Genomic DNA, 16,290 nt, shown 5'->3' on the forward strand with positions numbered 1-16,290 from the left:
CAGAATTTTCCCTGCAATTTTTCTATGCATCTCATGGGGTAGGAAGTTCTATCAGTTCTCAGAGAAGCCTCCTTAGCTTCTCCTTCTCTACTTTTTCAACATGCCAGATACAGAAATGGGAATACATTGTAGGAGAACTAAGGGGATTATGGGGCATGCTACTTTGGAAGTGGAATCAGAGTAGTTTGACCCAAGTCAACTGAGAGCCAAAAAATCACAGTGGAATTGTTATTTTTCCCTTAGTTGCTAGGGTATCTCCATAGCCATAGGTGAGTCTCTGAATCCACGTGGTACAAAGGGAAAACCTTGCTGTGTAGGCTGCTCTGCTTAGCTCATTGTAAATAAATTCATTGTCAATAGCAAATTCAAACCATTTCAGGAAATGACATACCTATTAAGAGAGAATACCATTTACAAATATTTGTAAATGTTTGGCATTAATGTTTGTATTAAAAAAAAAATTCCTAACAAGGGTCAATGGATACTGGAAGCTATAAGTCTGCCCTACCTGGTATCACGAGTTGGGTCCACAAAAGCTTGAAGTTCCATTAGTTATTCATTTAACTAGAGTTTATTATGTTCCTACTATGTGCCAAGCACTATACTAAATGCAGGGGATACACAGGAAGGCAAAAAACAAATAACCCTTGCTCTCACAGTCTAATGTGAGAATCTAATGCTTTGCAAAAACAATATTATAAACAGCAGTTAGTTCCACAGGAACAATGATAAAAAGATTATAAATGAGTAGCATATCAGTCAATGTTATACTAGGGTTCATGATTTTAAGTGGAGTTTGGTTAGCATGTATAATGTGGAGGGGCAGAGTAAAGATGGCTGAGAATTATGAAGCAGTGCTATGAGCTCCAAACCATAAACTCCTTCAAACAGATCTAAAAAAATGTACTAGATCAAATCCTGAGGGGGAAATCCAAAAAAAAAAAAAAAAATGACAGTGTGTCCTTTGTCCAGGTCAGGTCAGTATAAGGACATAGACATGGACCCTGAAGACAGGTTGGCTCAGGAGCGTGTCAAACACAGAGCATTCTGGTGCCTAGGGCACCAGAGCTAGAGGAGGTCCCAGACCCAGACCCACACTGGGTCACCCCCAGACCCACGTCAGTGTACTGCAACTGGGACAGGTATGAATTGGCAGCTTTTTTGCCTATTAACCTGTTCTAGGTCTCAGATCCTGGGCAGACTGATAATATCATCTCTGCCAAGGAGTAGCATTCTGCTGGGTATAGAGTCCCTGGGCAGTGTACCAAGAAAGAAGGAAGTTCAGCTCAGAAGCAACCAGCAGTAGCAATGTGGCCCAGACCTCAGGCTCAAATAAGAGTCTCACTTTGAGCACCTAGCCTAAATAATCAGGGTGGGAATCCTAGACCAAAGGGGAGATAACAATTCTGCTGCTCTAAGCCAACAGAGTTTTCCAGTTAGTTGATAGGGCTAAATATAGTAGCAATCTTCTCTTACTCAGACCTAAACCCAGGTCAGTAACTTGCAGAGCTCAAACTAGGGGGTCAGCAATTATACTTTGCCCTAGATCAGCCCACTGGGAACACTAAAGTCGTATAGGTTCTAAGCCTATTCCTGAGATCCTAGAATAGCACAACATTCCGTGCCCAAAGAAAGCATCAATAGGACCACCCTAGACCTTCCCTCCAGAAGTGCCTCAGAGCCTTGCCCAAAAATCAAGTCTGAAGTCAGGAAGTAGGCTAAAAGAATGGGAAAAAATAAAAGAATCCCAACCATAATGAACTATTGTGCTGGCAAGAATGCTCAAAACACAAATGCAGAAGAAAATGGGTCAAAATATCTACAAACGATGCTTCAGAGAAAAATAGTTTGGACACAAACTTAATGAGAATTACTGGAAGTGATGAAGCAAGCTTTTTAACTAGAAGAGTTGACAAGTATAAATAACAAGAGCACTTGAGGAAAAAATGGAAAAGAAATGAAATCTATGGAGGAAAGAAGTGGAAAGAGAATTCACAGCTTGGCATAAGTGGTATAAATACTTACCCAAGCAGCTCCCTAAAAATTCAAATGGACCAAACAGAAGTCAATGATTCCATGATGCAAAGACAAATATTAAAACAAAGCCAAACGACTGAGGAAAAAAATAGAAAATGTAAAGTATCTCAAAGCAAAAACAACTTAACTGAAAAACAGATTAAGGAGAAAAAAACTGAAGAATCATTGGATTATTTGAATACCATGATCAGAAAGAGAGCCTAGGCACATTTCAAGAAATCTTAAAAGAGAACCACTTAGATCTCTAAATACCAGAGGGCAAAGTGGAAAGAGAAAGAATCCACCAATCACCCCCTGAAAGAAACAAATGAAAGCAAATGAAAACTCCAAGGAATATTATAGTCAAAATCCAGAGCTCTAGGTTACAGGAAAAAAAAAATAGAATGCATAATATAATTACAACATGACTTTGGCTATGACAACCTTATGCAAGGTACATCTGGATCTTGAAAGTGTAGAATTATAGATTTAGAGTTGCAAGGGACATCAGAGGCCATCTAGGCAATGTCTCTCATTTTACCAATGAGGAAACTGAAACCTGAGAGGGTTTGGTGATTTGTCCATGGTCCTAAAGATAGTAAGCATGAGAGATGGGATTTAAATCCAGGTCTTTGACTCCCGAGTGAGTGCTCTTTTCCAGTATCTTATATGAAAAAAATGTTTTTCTTTCTTGTCTCTTTAGTAGGTTTAATGGTCTTATTAAACAGGTGACATAGTAGATGAAACTCTGGGCCTGTCTTCAGGATGACCTGAGTTCAGATAGGGCTTCAGATACCCACTAGCTGTCAAGTCTCCTAATCTCTGTTTACCTCCATTTCCTCAACTGTAAAATGGGAATGATAATAGCACGTACCTCTCAGGTTGTTGTGAGCATCAAATGAAGTAATATCTGTAAAGTACTTAGCACAGTGCCTGGTACATAGTAAGAACAATGTAAATGCTCATTCTCTTTCACATTTTCCCCACTATATTGGGACTATATAAAAATGTGTATCTCAAATAGTCTATGTAGCCATTTAGTAAATGCTAAACAAGAAAGGCTATGTTCTTTTGATTTAGAAATTTTTAGCATTGTGATGAAGTCTTAGGAACTAAATTGTGTACAGTGTCTTGAATAATTTTTTTTTCCTCTAGGGGATGGGGTGGGGTTGGGACTTTTATGTTTCGCTTCATAGAAAGCTCCCTTTCAGTTAACTCGGTCTACCAATGTAAATCAACAGCCTCTAGTCCTATAAGTATTGGCTAGAGGACACTACCAGGTTATGGAACTTGCCTAGAGTTACGTGATCATTATGTATTGGAAATCTTCCCAACTCTGAGGCTGGTCCTCTATCTGCTACACTATAGTGCTTCTCTCCTAGAGCACAGCAAAAACTTAACAAATGCAAAGGAATTCCAAAGAGATAAAAAGAGGCCATGATTATTAATATTCATCTTGTAGTGGATAGAATACTGGTTATAGAATCAGAGGAGCAGGGTCAGATAGCGCCTCTCCTACATACTAACTGTGTAACCTTGGACAAGACATTTTTCTGTTTGTATCTGTAAAATGAGGTGATTGAATGAGTTCCCTAAGGTTTTTTTCATCTCTAACCACCTATGATCCTGAGGTATCATCTTTTGGTAATTACTTTTACAAACTGTAATGAATCATCTTTCTTTTTCAACTACTTTAAATATCCTTGGAGTAATCAGGCTGATGACTCATGTTTATCTGCAAATAGTCAATGAATGAATAAGAGATATCCCTAGAATTCCTCTCCAAAATATCTCCAGGGAGCCCCAAATGACTCCAGGTTTAGAAAATAGAAAGGTTCAAAGGGAACCCAAGTGTCTGAGTGGGACACACAGGATACTTAGAAAAAGAGAAAAGGGTTTTAGTTTAATCAAAGTTCGGATTAGAAAAAGGCATATTGCTCCAGAAATGAGGAGAGAGCAGTTAGGCCTCAATGGGAAAAAAAGTAGATCAGAAAAAGGATAAATGTGAGGAACTAGGCAGGAGGACCTTGACCTCTAAGTAGATTAGGCTCAAGTGTTGGTACAAAAATACCCAGATGGCAATGGTTTCATAGGATTTAAAGATAGAAAAAAAAATCTTAGAGATCATCTAATCCAACAAACTCATTCTATAAAGGAGGAAACTAAGGTCTCTAGAGGCTAAGTTATTTGCCCAGGGTTGCACAGGAAGTAAATAACAGAGCAGAGGCCACTAGTGGGAGACTTAATTCACTGATACTATATAGAAACAAGCCCCAGCCTAGAGAAGGGTTGATTTCAAGTTTGATTTGTTGTAAATTGTTTGGAATTTCAAATGCCAGTTCCTATGAAAAGAGTTTTAGAGGAGCTAGTCACATTTCTTCTAAAGCCTGTTTAATCCCAAGCTAAAACACAGGTTATAATAGTGGCCCAAAACATAGCTGCATTTTTTATGGCCTCCACAAAAATATATCAGGAGCAGACATAATACTTATAAGAAGAAAGTTACATGGTGCAGTAGATAGAATGTTAGATTTGGAGTCAGAAAGACCTGAGTTGGAATCTTACCTCAGACACTTGTAAGTAATTTTCTCTTAGCTTCAGTTTCCTCATCTGTAAAATGGTAATAGTAATAATATATACCTCACAGGATTATGAGGATCAAATGAGATAATATGTCTGCTTTGCAAATCTTAACAAGCTATATAAATGCTTGCTATTGTTAAAACCCTTGGGCGATACAAATTTCTTTCCCTAATGGTGTGGAAAAACATAGGTAACCTTGGGCTATCAGTCACATGCAGAATTACTTAAGGCCACCACAACAGGCAGACACCATACAAATGAATATATTGCCAAACCCATTTTGAGTAAAGGAAGCTCAACTTGGAACATGGGAATGAAAAAACACCTTCCTTTCAATGGAGAAATTTTACAAACAAGGGTAGGCAAACACAAATCTCCTGCCCATTTCCTCCAAAAGTCATCAAGTAGCCCCAAATATATCTGGCAAAACCTCTCAAAGCTCTTCTGAACTCTGTGACCTGAGGAAGGTGTCCTTTTACCTTCTGATTTGAGCAGTAGAGCTAAAGCAAGAATGAATGACAAAGAAGTCAATTATGAGTGGGCTAGATGATTTCTGATACTCCTTTCAAAGTTGTGATTCTTTGATACTGTGTGCTTATGATTAAAATGGTTTAGAATTATGCAGTCATACTGCTTCTAAATAAACTGTAAAAACAAAGCATTTAAATATGAAATTGCTTTTTAGAATTGGTGCTTTAGGAAAAGTTGGTTTAACTGGAGAGGAATGAAGAAGTTGATGAAGTTTTCTGGAGCTAATGAGAGGTCAACAGTAATTATATCTCAAATTTATGATTTTTCTTTTTCTTGACATATTGTTGTATGTTGCTGTGTTTGTCCTTCATTCTCAAAGAGGACCATGACATCAAGATGATGACATAACTTGCAGTTGACTTTGATTTGAGTGAGGGAGGGCTGTACAAGGTCACCAGCCTCAGTTTCTCTTGAAGAGCCATGTGGGTCCAGTCATCAGGATGACTGGAGAACGCCCAGGATACAATGTAGGACCCTGGCCATTTTAAGCTAAAATCTTATCAGATTCTCACTTTGAATGAGATATACCCATTCAATGAATATGCCTCTTTAAGTAGTTACTCAAGGAATGGCCCCTTTTTGATAAAAAAAAAAGAAAAAAAAATCAAACGGGGAGGGGAAGACTCTCAGGGTTCCTGGATAAAAGAAAAAAAAGAAATACTAAAATTTAGTATTTACTAAATAAATAAATAAATTCTTGACATATTAGATAACTAATAACATAGGGTCTTTCTCTGTAAGTTAATCTACCTATGTGTGTCTTTCTGCCTGTCTCTCTAACTCCCAGTGGGGCAAAGAAAAAGATAGATAGAGGAAAAAAGAAAGAGGAGAAAGGAGGTTAAAGGGGATTATGAACAGACAAAAAACTAATTTCTGGAGATAGAATTAATTGAACTATGACCAATTCCACAGTTCATTCAAAAATGTATTTATACAAGATCCACTTGAAGGAGAAGAAAGGAAATGGTGGTGAAGAGTCACGGAGTTGGATAGTTCCCCTACTCTGAGCACCAAGAAAGCTTGATTGCTAGCCAGAGTGAAAGCTCCTTGGAGTGGGTAGAAGAAAGGGTGGGAATATTTAAATGGCTACCTACATGTAGGGGACATTGGCATATTTGGTGTTCAAGACATGGGAAGTGTCTTTTGTGAGCTTTTAATATATGAAGATGATGCTACTGATCCACCATTAGAAGAAATGCTCTGACTTGTTCTAATTGCATTTATACTCATCTATTCACAGTCTCTGGTCTGCTTCCCCTTCAGATCAAAGAGGAATGTTTACAGCATTTGATTAGAAGTAAGGATGTAGTCTGTTCTTGTAGAACATAATGAAGCTTACTGGTCTATTTGGGTTTTAAAACCTTGATCTTAGATTCATAAGCCTACTTCTCTATATATTTGGTTAACTGTAAGATAAATTATCAATTTATCATAATGTAATAGGAGCATTAAATCATGGGTTAATAATCAGAAGGTAGCAAGTGAGACAAAGTCCATTTACTACCAAAGAAGGCCATAGGACCTGGAGAGATTTGAGCCCAATGTGAATAGGATAAAGATGGTCTATGGTTTATGTCCATGGACTTGACTAGATCCCTATACAGTACACTAATCTCAAAATTCAGGCCTCTGTTTGGTGACTTTGTCAAAGTTATTGCTTGAGGTGGTGGCTTGTCCTCCCATTGGTGTACATTCTGGTTGCCAGGTTCTACCAAAGCAAACAGCTTGTAGCCTTTTAAACTGGCATGGCTGTCATTACCCCTCTTCTCTCTTCCATGTCTGCTATACCTAATTCCTCCTTACCAGTGGTTCTTTGGAAAGTGAAAGTTGGGAAACCAATACCCTACAGTTATGCCAGTTCTGGGACTAGAAAATAATAATAGCTTACATTATAATTAAAGTTTGTGAGGTAAACATTTACATACATGACATCTATTGATCCTTCCAACTTTGAACAAGTGCTATTATTTCTGTTTGATGAGGAAATTGGGGGTGAGAGGTTAAATGACTTGCTCAGAGTCATACAACTTGTAGGTGAACCTAGGTCTTCCAAACTATAAGTTCAGTGCTCTATTCACCAAAGTCAGGCAGCCTTACTAGATAAAACTATGAAACTGACAATCAAATCATACACAGTTATCCCATTCCTTTAACTGGTTCGGACTATCCTGTGTCACATTTCTCCTGAAATGGTATTAAGATTAACTAGGATCTTAAGTTATAATTAAGGTGGTAACTAATAATTGAAGGGTTAAATGGCAAGTATATTTGCATTTTAATAAAGTAGTTTTTAAGACCAAAAGGTTCCAAACTTTTAAAATATACTGTTTTCAGGGTACTATGGAAAGGATGGCACGACAGTACTTGTGGACTCAAACTTGACTTAAGACAATCCCTACCCTCAAGGATCCTTGCTATAATTAATCATAGGATAATAGATTTAGAGAAGCCATTGACTCTGCTTCTCCCTCCTTCATTTTACAGAGGAGGAAACAGACTTAGGTGAAGTGAATGCTGGTATAACAGGTATTAGAGTAGAGTAGGAGGTCCTCCCCATTTGCTAGAATTGCATCATAGGTATATCACAAGCCCAGATTGGGTGGAAGTACATTCTGTTTGCCTGAGGAAGATTCTGCCTTTATTTAACACAAGGTCTAAGAAAAGTGTGCATTTAAGTGTCTCTCTGCTTCTGGGCATACCACTCAACTGTGCTTAGGGATGCTACTTAGGGGAGAGGGAGTTATTAAAAAAAAACATCTCAGGCACTCCTGAGCACATAAATTGCCCTTAAAATCTCTGGGGATTGGAGTGGATGTCTGGAAATAATGCCTTCTCTCCACCACCCTCAGGCTGTGTGTTGTCATTCTGTGGCACCTCTCCTCCCCCTTCTTTGACCTTTTAAGTCTACCTTAGGTGTTCATTTTTAAGTCAAGTTTACTTGTTTAAAAATGTTAGGGGTGTTTATTGAGTGGTGGAGAGGGGAAAGATTTACACAATGGATCACTCCTGTACCTCTCACGTTGACAGACAAAACTGAGACCAGTCTCTTCTGGGTCTCAGTTTCCTCCATCTGTAAAATGAGGGGATTTGTCTTAATGACACCTTCTGGTGCTAAATCTAGGATCCTTTGATATAGTGACACCAACTTTTAGATAAGTTGGGATCCTACAGCTGAAAAAAGAACATTGTATACCTATAGCAGAGGTGTCAAACTTTCTGCTAAGGGCTTCAAGCACCTGCAAAACTTTGGAGCACAACCTGAACCAGATTAAAATGCAACTGGAAAATGTTTAAAAAATAAAAGTACAACTTAAAATAGATAATGTTAATTTGTGATTTTTTAGGATAATGTGAGGGTCCAGAGATCCATTTCTATTTGAGTTTGACCCCAGGGACTTACAGCATAGACAGGGAAGAGCTCCTTGGAGTTCAGGTCCCACTCATTGATGTGAGATCCAATCTGTATTCCAGGAAAACCCAGCTCCTTCACACATCGCTGCATCTCTTTTACTGCCAGGTCTGGAGCCTGCATTGGCAATGTTCCCAAGCCAACAAACCTCTTTGGGTACTTTGCAACAGTTGTAGCTAAGTCGTTATTTAAAATCTGGCACAGGTCTAAGGTGTCATGAGGTTTGGCCTGGTAAGAAATAAAAAGGGATGAATGAACTAGTTGTGTATCTCTCTATAGCCCTAGACATGTGTGCCTTCATCAGTGAGGGGATGGAAAGGAGGGAACTAGCATTTATAGCATGCCTACTATGTGCCAGGTACTGTGCTAAGCACTATATAAAAATCTCATTTGATCAGTGTAGGATCTCCTGATATGGAAGCTGCTTCCACTCATTCTACTTGTCTGAAACTCACTATTTTAGATCAATACCTAGAGCACTGAGATATTAGGTGATTCACCCATAGCTAGAATGTGTCAGAAGTAGAATCTGAACTCAGATCTTCCTGACTTCAGGGTTGGCTCTCTAAACACCTTGCCAAATAACTTTTTACCCTGTAGTGAAAATTTAATAAACGTTTCTTTAAGCCAATTGAAATGTCTTACCCAGTCTACCAGCACTGGCATCTGATCTATTTACATATCCTGAGGATATGGAAATTCCTCTGAGTTTTGCCATTTGCCTCATGGAAACAATCTTGCAACTTTGGAGCTTTTCCATTTACTCTCCAGCAGAACTTTCTTTTATGTGTTGTTGTCTCCCCCTAATTAGAGTGGGAGCTCCTAGAGAGCAGGGACTATCTCAGTTTTTCTGTTTGTATTCTTAGTGCTTAGAACAGTGTTTGACACATAGTCACTATTAAATACTTTTTCATGCATGTATAAATTAGTTCATTCATGTTTTCTAAAGTTCTCAACATTAGACACCTTTTTTTTGTTTTTTATTTTTTGTTAAAGCTTTCTAACTCCAGGAAACCTCCTTTTCAAATGTACATTTTCCTAGAAAGGGTAATGCTAATGCATTTAATAATCATTTTACTCTTTAACATGAATGAATTTGTTAGTTTAGATTAGCAAATCTAGAACTGAAACCTAGGACTGGTAAATTTTGATGGAAAGAGAGAGGGAAGGGTAACCCTGCCAAACATTGCTTGCTTCTGAAATTTTACTCATTCTGCTCCTGGTTCTGTGAGTACAGGAGCAGCCATAAAAGGAGAGGGTAGATGAAGGGAAGGGGGCTGTTAGTACAGAAGGCTCTAATTGTGCTATCTACCAAATGGTAAGCTTAAGCCTTTCAAATGGACAGTTCAAAGCTTTACACTTACCCAATAGCTAAACATAACAGGGACTGTAGAAAGAGCTTGGACAGTTACTCCTAATCAAGAAAACAGATCAAACCAGAGAAAATGTCAGCTCTTTATATTTCTTTGTATGTCATCCGTTCCCCAAAACCTTACCACCCTTTGAATTCCTATTAGAATTGTCACTAGCAATATTTGCACCTTAGTTGAATAGCACCTGGGGCAAGCAGCATGAAATCTATCAGCACTTCAAATCTATAATTCAAAATTTTAAATAGTACAAACTGGGGGATGGGTGGAATATAAGGGAGGAGAGACTCCAGGACACTACTTTGTGGGAGAGAGACAGAGCCCCTGGGTTACTGGCTTCCACTGGGGACCCATACAAATATTAAGACCCTTGCTGGTGAAAGGTCATTCACATTTGGGAGAGGGGAACAGTGTAGAGGTAGACAGGAAGGAGTTTACCTGGTGTGTACCTGGGGCAGGAAGATGTCTGCTTCCTAATAGCTTCCTATTTTAAATTATTATTCTGTTTTTCTCTAGGTGCTAAATTAATTGTTCTATGGTACTGAAGTAGTGTGAATGTTGTCAAAATGTAAATGTAATAAATTGATCAAGTGTACAAACTTTAATCAAATTAACCAATAACTCATCTATATTATTGACCCCCCCCCCCATAAAACCAGCTTCTACTTTTATTTATTCAATTTTTTTAAACTTTCAATTTTATTAATCTCTCCTTTGATTTTCAGGATTTCCATTTTGGTATTTAATTGGGAATTTTAAATTTGTTGTTTTTCTATTTTTTTAGTTGCATGCCCAGGTTATTGATCTGTTCTACTAAATGCTTTCTTTACTCCACTTTACTGCCGACCTTGCACAAACTTTAAAAATCATTATTTTAAAATTTTGGGCCCTCTAAATTTTGGTGTCCCAAGGAAAAGACTTAGTCATCCTTCCTTAGTTTCAGTTCTGGTTTCTTCTTTTCCCTACCCTCACATGAATCCAGATTCCATTATATTAGGTTTAAAGGGAACTCCTCTAAGCACTCAAAAGTGAACTCAGTGCAGACTGCCATTTCATCAGGAAAACTTATGAGTAAGGCCAAACCTGCTAAGTCAGGCTTGAAACACCCAGTTTGTGTTCAGTCACATCCTGCGATGACATGTTAAATACAACTTCCATGCCTCAAATTGTGCCAAGCCCGGTGGTGGGCAGGGGGATCCTCACTCTTAAAGGGGAAATGAATTAGCTCTATTTTCTACTCACTCAGACTCCTGGAAACAGTCAATAAAGGCAGCAGGTATTGTGTCTAGGATCACTGTTAAAGGGGCTCACCAATCACTACTGATTTTCTTGTTAGTGTAGTGAAAAGGGTACTGGATTTGGAGGTAGAAACTGTCATTAATATCTGTGTGACTTTGGGCAAGTCACTACACAATACTTCTCTGGAGTATGTCCTTTTCCTTCAGTGATGTCCTAGGGTTTGCTTCTTTCTCCCACACATGTCCTTCCCCAACCCCCAGCAGCTAGTTCTTTAGCATGTACTGTACCAAGACAGGCTTCTTCCTCCCCTAGGGTTATATACCAGGCAAACCACCTTTTCTACCCTTCCAGCAAAACTGCATCTGGCTCTGTTAGGTGATAAACCTGCTGCTTCCCTTCTTCTGTCCTAACCTTCCTCCTCCCTTCCTGTGACACACAGGGCCTGGATGGGTTTACCATTCCTGATACGGTTCCTTGGGCCTAATTCAGACACCAGCCCCAGGCCTCTTATTATTCCATCCTTTTACAGCTTTGCTTTGGGGCAGGTGGTGGAGTGACCTTGAGGGCACTAATTAAATTTCTTTTCCTCCATGAATATGACACAGGCAGATTTGAAACTCCTTTCCTTAGAGCTTACCATTTTATCTCTTTGTCCCAAGGACAAAGGAACAAAGAGTGGTGAGATGAAATGGAAACAGAAAGGGGGAGAGAGGCAGAAAAGCAAGAAGCACATTTTAAACTCAAGTTTAGTCATTAACAGCTGGTTTATGACACCAGTTACTCAGTCCTGTCTTCTTGAGTTTTCCCCTTGGAGGGGAAGAGATTCTAAGTTGCTTCACTTGAGATCAAGTCTTTCTCCTCACCTCCCCGGAAACGCTTTCTCTTTTCTCTCTAGGTAGGCTTCTAAAGCCCTTTTTCCAGAACCCATCACTAAGGATATTTTCTGCTGTTCAGTGATTTTAAACAATTAAGTTAGCACAGAGAGGGCCTGAGGAGACCACCTCCTCAATGTGTCTTGTAACCCTGAAAGCCAATAGAAATGTGGAGATTGCAATATTATTATTTGATGTAGTCCTCCCCACAGAGGCAGGAGGGGACTTCAAAAGATTCCCATTAGCCCTGTGTTGAGGTCTGTCTCACTTAGTCAAGGTTAGTATAATTGAAGGTGTTCTGGGATTTACTCACCCCAAATAGGAACATGTTCATTTTGTCTTTGCTCATATGAATACACAATCCCCACATTCCCCTATAGAAAAACCTTTTGGTCTGAGTTCACTTACTAGGATTTTAATAATAACAACAATAATAAAAATAGCTAATATTTATATAGCTCTTTAAGTTTTATGGATCTTTACACGTGCTATCTCATTTTATTGTTACAAAAGGACAACTATCACAATACTCTGAAGTAGGTGGTGTTGTTATCTTTGATTTACAGATGAGGCAACTAAAACTTATTGATGTTAAGGGATTTATCCAGAGTCATAACAGCTTGTTAATATCTGAAGTAGGATTTGAATTCAGGTCTTTCTCATCTCTAGGACAACACTCAGCTTATATGCAGCCTTACTTCACTGAATTAGGCCAAATAGGGGTAGGGATAATAGGGATAAAGGATGGGAGATGTACATATTTTCTTCCACTTTTCCTGTATTAATCGCCCCTAGAGTATAGTTTGCTTCATTTATGTCTTTGAATTCCCATTGCCAAGTATAGTGCCTGAAATATAGTAGCCACTTAATAAATGCCTGTTGAGAATGTCAACATAATAATCTTGCAGTTAGCTTGAAAAACGTGTGACCAAGTCTCTGTTCCTTGAAATTCCACACTATTATTCTTGTTATATGCTATCTCAATCAATAAACTTCTAGAGGATAGCTGCAGTTAATCACAAAATAGTAACCTACCTGTTTGATCCATTTCTCTAAGACGAACTATGGGATTCCAGCAGTTTTCTTGGACAATTCGGAACACTTTTCCATCTTTCATCATTTTGGCTTCTCCCTAGGGTGAAAACCTTTGGTCAGTAGAAAGTGAATCAAAGAGGCTGATGTGCCTTTGGAATCAAATTAAAAGACTACAGCTGTAAATGTTTTGCAAGGATTTTCCCATTAAAAATTGTAGATTTTTTAAATCTTCAATTTTGCTTCCCCTTAGGAGTAGAAATGCATTTACCTACTGAAAACTTCCTGACTACATAGTTGCTTGGAACTGGACATATGCTTTTAAATTCTATAGTTAAGTTTGGGACAAATAACTCATTTGATTAAAGCCAGGTGGCAATAAGGGCAAAGTTAATGGTGAAGGGGTTCAGAAAGCTTCCCTGTGTTTCTATAACTAAATATGGCTAATCATAGAATCAATAATTTAAAGTTGGAAGGGACCTTAGAGGACATCTAGTTTAACCTCCTCATTTTTTTAAAGTAAAGAAACGGAAGGATTGAGAAACTAAGTGACTTGTCCAAAGTCACAAAGCATGATTTAGAAGAACAATAACTAGCATTTATAGAATGCTTTTTGAGTTTTGCAAAGTTCTCCACCAGTATTATCCCATTTTATCCTCAAAGCAGCCCTGGGAAATAGTTATTATTAGCCCCATTTTACAAATGGGGAAACTGAGGTAGACAGAAATGACTCCCTTGAGGTCACATAGCTAGCAAGTACCTGAGGCAGAATTTGAATTCAAGTCTTAATGATTCCAAGTTTGGGGCTCTATCCAGTATGCCAAGCTACTTTTCTTTTGTTAGGGGCAGCTAGATGGTGCAGTGGGTAGGGTGCTGTCTCTAGAGTGCTATATAAATGCTAGCTAGCTATTATTATTGTCACAGTCATTTTGCAAATGTTGACTTTGTCATAGGAAAAGATTAGGCAAGGATGGGAATGGATCACTTTGGAGCTGGGAGATACCTTATACCCTACAGTTCAAGCCTCTTATTTTATACTCGAGGAACATGAGAACCAGAGAAATCATAGGATTGGAGATTTAGAATTGTAAGGGAACTTAGAGTCCATTAAGTTTAACTCCCTCACTTTACAGATGAGTAAACACCAAGGCACAGAAGGATTAAGCAATTTTCCCAGGGTCCCACGGTAACAAAATATCTGAAATCGGATTTGAATTCAGGTCTTCCTGCCTCCAGTGTCCTCTACACTTTTCTAGGTTGTCTCTCATGGTGAGGACTCTTACACTGCTAGTTAATAGAAAGATTAGCATTTTTTCATGTTTCCCTTTTCCTTCTGGGAATAGTGCCTTTTGAAAGTTATTTCTACCTCAAAGACTAAAGAATGACCTTTGAATCCCTAGTGGGAGAGCAAAATGCATGTGAGCAGGTAAAAAAAACACACACACAAAAATACACAAGCCACTGTCCTCTGATTGGCTGTTTCCTCCCCTCCCCTCTATCTCCTTTCACCTACCAAGACTTAATTTTGAGCTCTATTCATAGCCAACTTGAACTATAATTCTTTGCTTTTTCCTTCTCTCTTTATGTACTTGTTCTGCCCTAGCTCCTTCATCTAAAGCCCAGACTACATTTCACCCGCAGAGTGAATTTAGGTCTCTTTAACAACATTTGCATTTTTCGGTGATCAATAACCCTTCGGAGTCATTGAGCAAGTGAAATCATGCCAGAGAGAAGAAACATAACAATTATTTCTCTCTCAGAATGCCTGTGTCCTGGTCATTAGCACCAGTATGCTGGTGGGATTGATTCGATTTCAGTTGTGAAGCTGTGAGTGAGTTATAAGCGTTTTTAGAGAGAGGAGAAGAAGTAAAATGAAGAGATGGCATTGAAGAAAAAAATCTGGAAAATGTATTTCATTTGTCACATGAAGGATTCTCCCCTCCTTCTCCTCCTTGCTTAGTATTAGAATACTGTTCAGTATAAAAGAGCACTTAAAAGTTATTTTTTTAAAGGAGGAAATTATTTATATGGAAAATGTATTTATCATTGTATGTGACCAAGGAATGCTAAAGCTGAAAGGAATCTTAGAGATCATGTAATTCTCTGCTTCTTCCACAGAATTATAGTCACAGAATTTCAGAGTTGGAAGGGAGAGGAGTATATGTCAATCAATTAACCAACAAGCATTTTATTAAATACTTAGTATGTACTAGGCATTGTGGTAAACACTAAAGATACAAAAACAAAAATGAAACATTCTCTACACTGAGACTTAAATTCTTCAGGACGGAGACTACAAAATGTAAATATAAGGTAATTTCAGGAAAAAGAGACTAGCTGCTGAAGGAGGAAGAACTAGGAGGCCTTATAAAAAGAATTGACATTTGAACTATTGTGAATCAATCAGTCAATATTTTTATAGTTTGTATAATAATAAAAAGTATTTATTAAGATCTTACTGTGTGCAGGAGGCATCATGCTTAACGTTGAGCATACAAAGAAAAAACAATGCTTGTCTATAAAGGGAGAGACAATATTTACATAAAGAAGGTATATAAGAGATATAGATGAAGTAGATGGAAAGTGAAGTGGTATTTGAGCTGATTTTTGAATAAGTAAGGCATTCTAAGAGGTGGAGGTGAGGAGGTAGAGAGTTCCAGACAAGAGGGACACCAGACAGGGCAAAAACATAGAGGTATATTCTGTGTGAGGCTCAATAAGTAAGTCAGTATGGCTGGACCGTAGAGTATATGGGAGAACACTATTTTAGCCTCCCTGTTTCCTGGGATCCCTGTCTCTCTCTCCTACCAAATGTATTTTTCTTAAAAAGTTGACGATGACTCATTGCTCTAGTGAATTTTGTGAAATTTGCTTCAGAAAAGTTATGAAAATGCTAGTTATAATTCTGAAGTCATGAAACCTGGATTTTAGTCTGGGTCTTCTCAGTAATTTGCTGTGTGAATCAGTCAAGTAATTTCACATCTCTCTATGCCTTGGTATCCTTTTCTTTAATGAGTAGGGGATGGACAAGATAATTCTGAGGTTTGATTGTATGCTATGGAAAGCAATCAAAACTGAACATAATCTAATTAGCCAGTATTCTATTCAGTTTAAATACCTGATATTGATTTGTTATCCAGAAATTTATTGCTGTCCTTGATATTTCACAGTCCCATTGACTGTATCACAAGGCGAACAGCTATGATGACTAACTAGATTGAAGAAATTGTTTTCATGT

General features: G+C 38.2%; 1 protein-coding gene across 3 annotated transcripts in view; it reads right to left on the reverse strand.

The window, feature by feature from the left end:
* Positions 1 to 16,290, reverse strand: part of ACMSD (aminocarboxymuconate semialdehyde decarboxylase) — an 80,583-nt gene that overhangs the window by 48,857 nt on the left and 15,436 nt on the right. For 2 of the 3 annotated variants that reach the window (XM_072613256.1, XM_072613258.1), the window contains exons 3-6: positions 13,056 to 13,152; positions 9,904 to 9,953; positions 8,531 to 8,767; positions 4,582 to 4,626 (exon numbers count right to left, since the gene is read on the reverse strand). In XM_072613256.1, coding sequence (XP_072469357.1) covers positions 4,582 to 4,626; positions 8,531 to 8,767; positions 9,904 to 9,953; positions 13,056 to 13,152 — 429 coding nt within the window. The remainder of the gene's footprint in view (positions 1 to 4,581; positions 4,627 to 8,530; positions 8,768 to 9,903; positions 9,954 to 13,055; positions 13,153 to 16,290) is intronic. The other variant, XM_072613257.1, reaches the window with a different exon arrangement.

The sequence above is a fragment of the Notamacropus eugenii genome, chromosome 5 (genome assembly GCF_028372415.1).
Source record: "Notamacropus eugenii isolate mMacEug1 chromosome 5, mMacEug1.pri_v2, whole genome shotgun sequence".
Taxonomy (NCBI): domain Eukaryota; kingdom Metazoa; phylum Chordata; class Mammalia; order Diprotodontia; family Macropodidae; genus Notamacropus; species Notamacropus eugenii.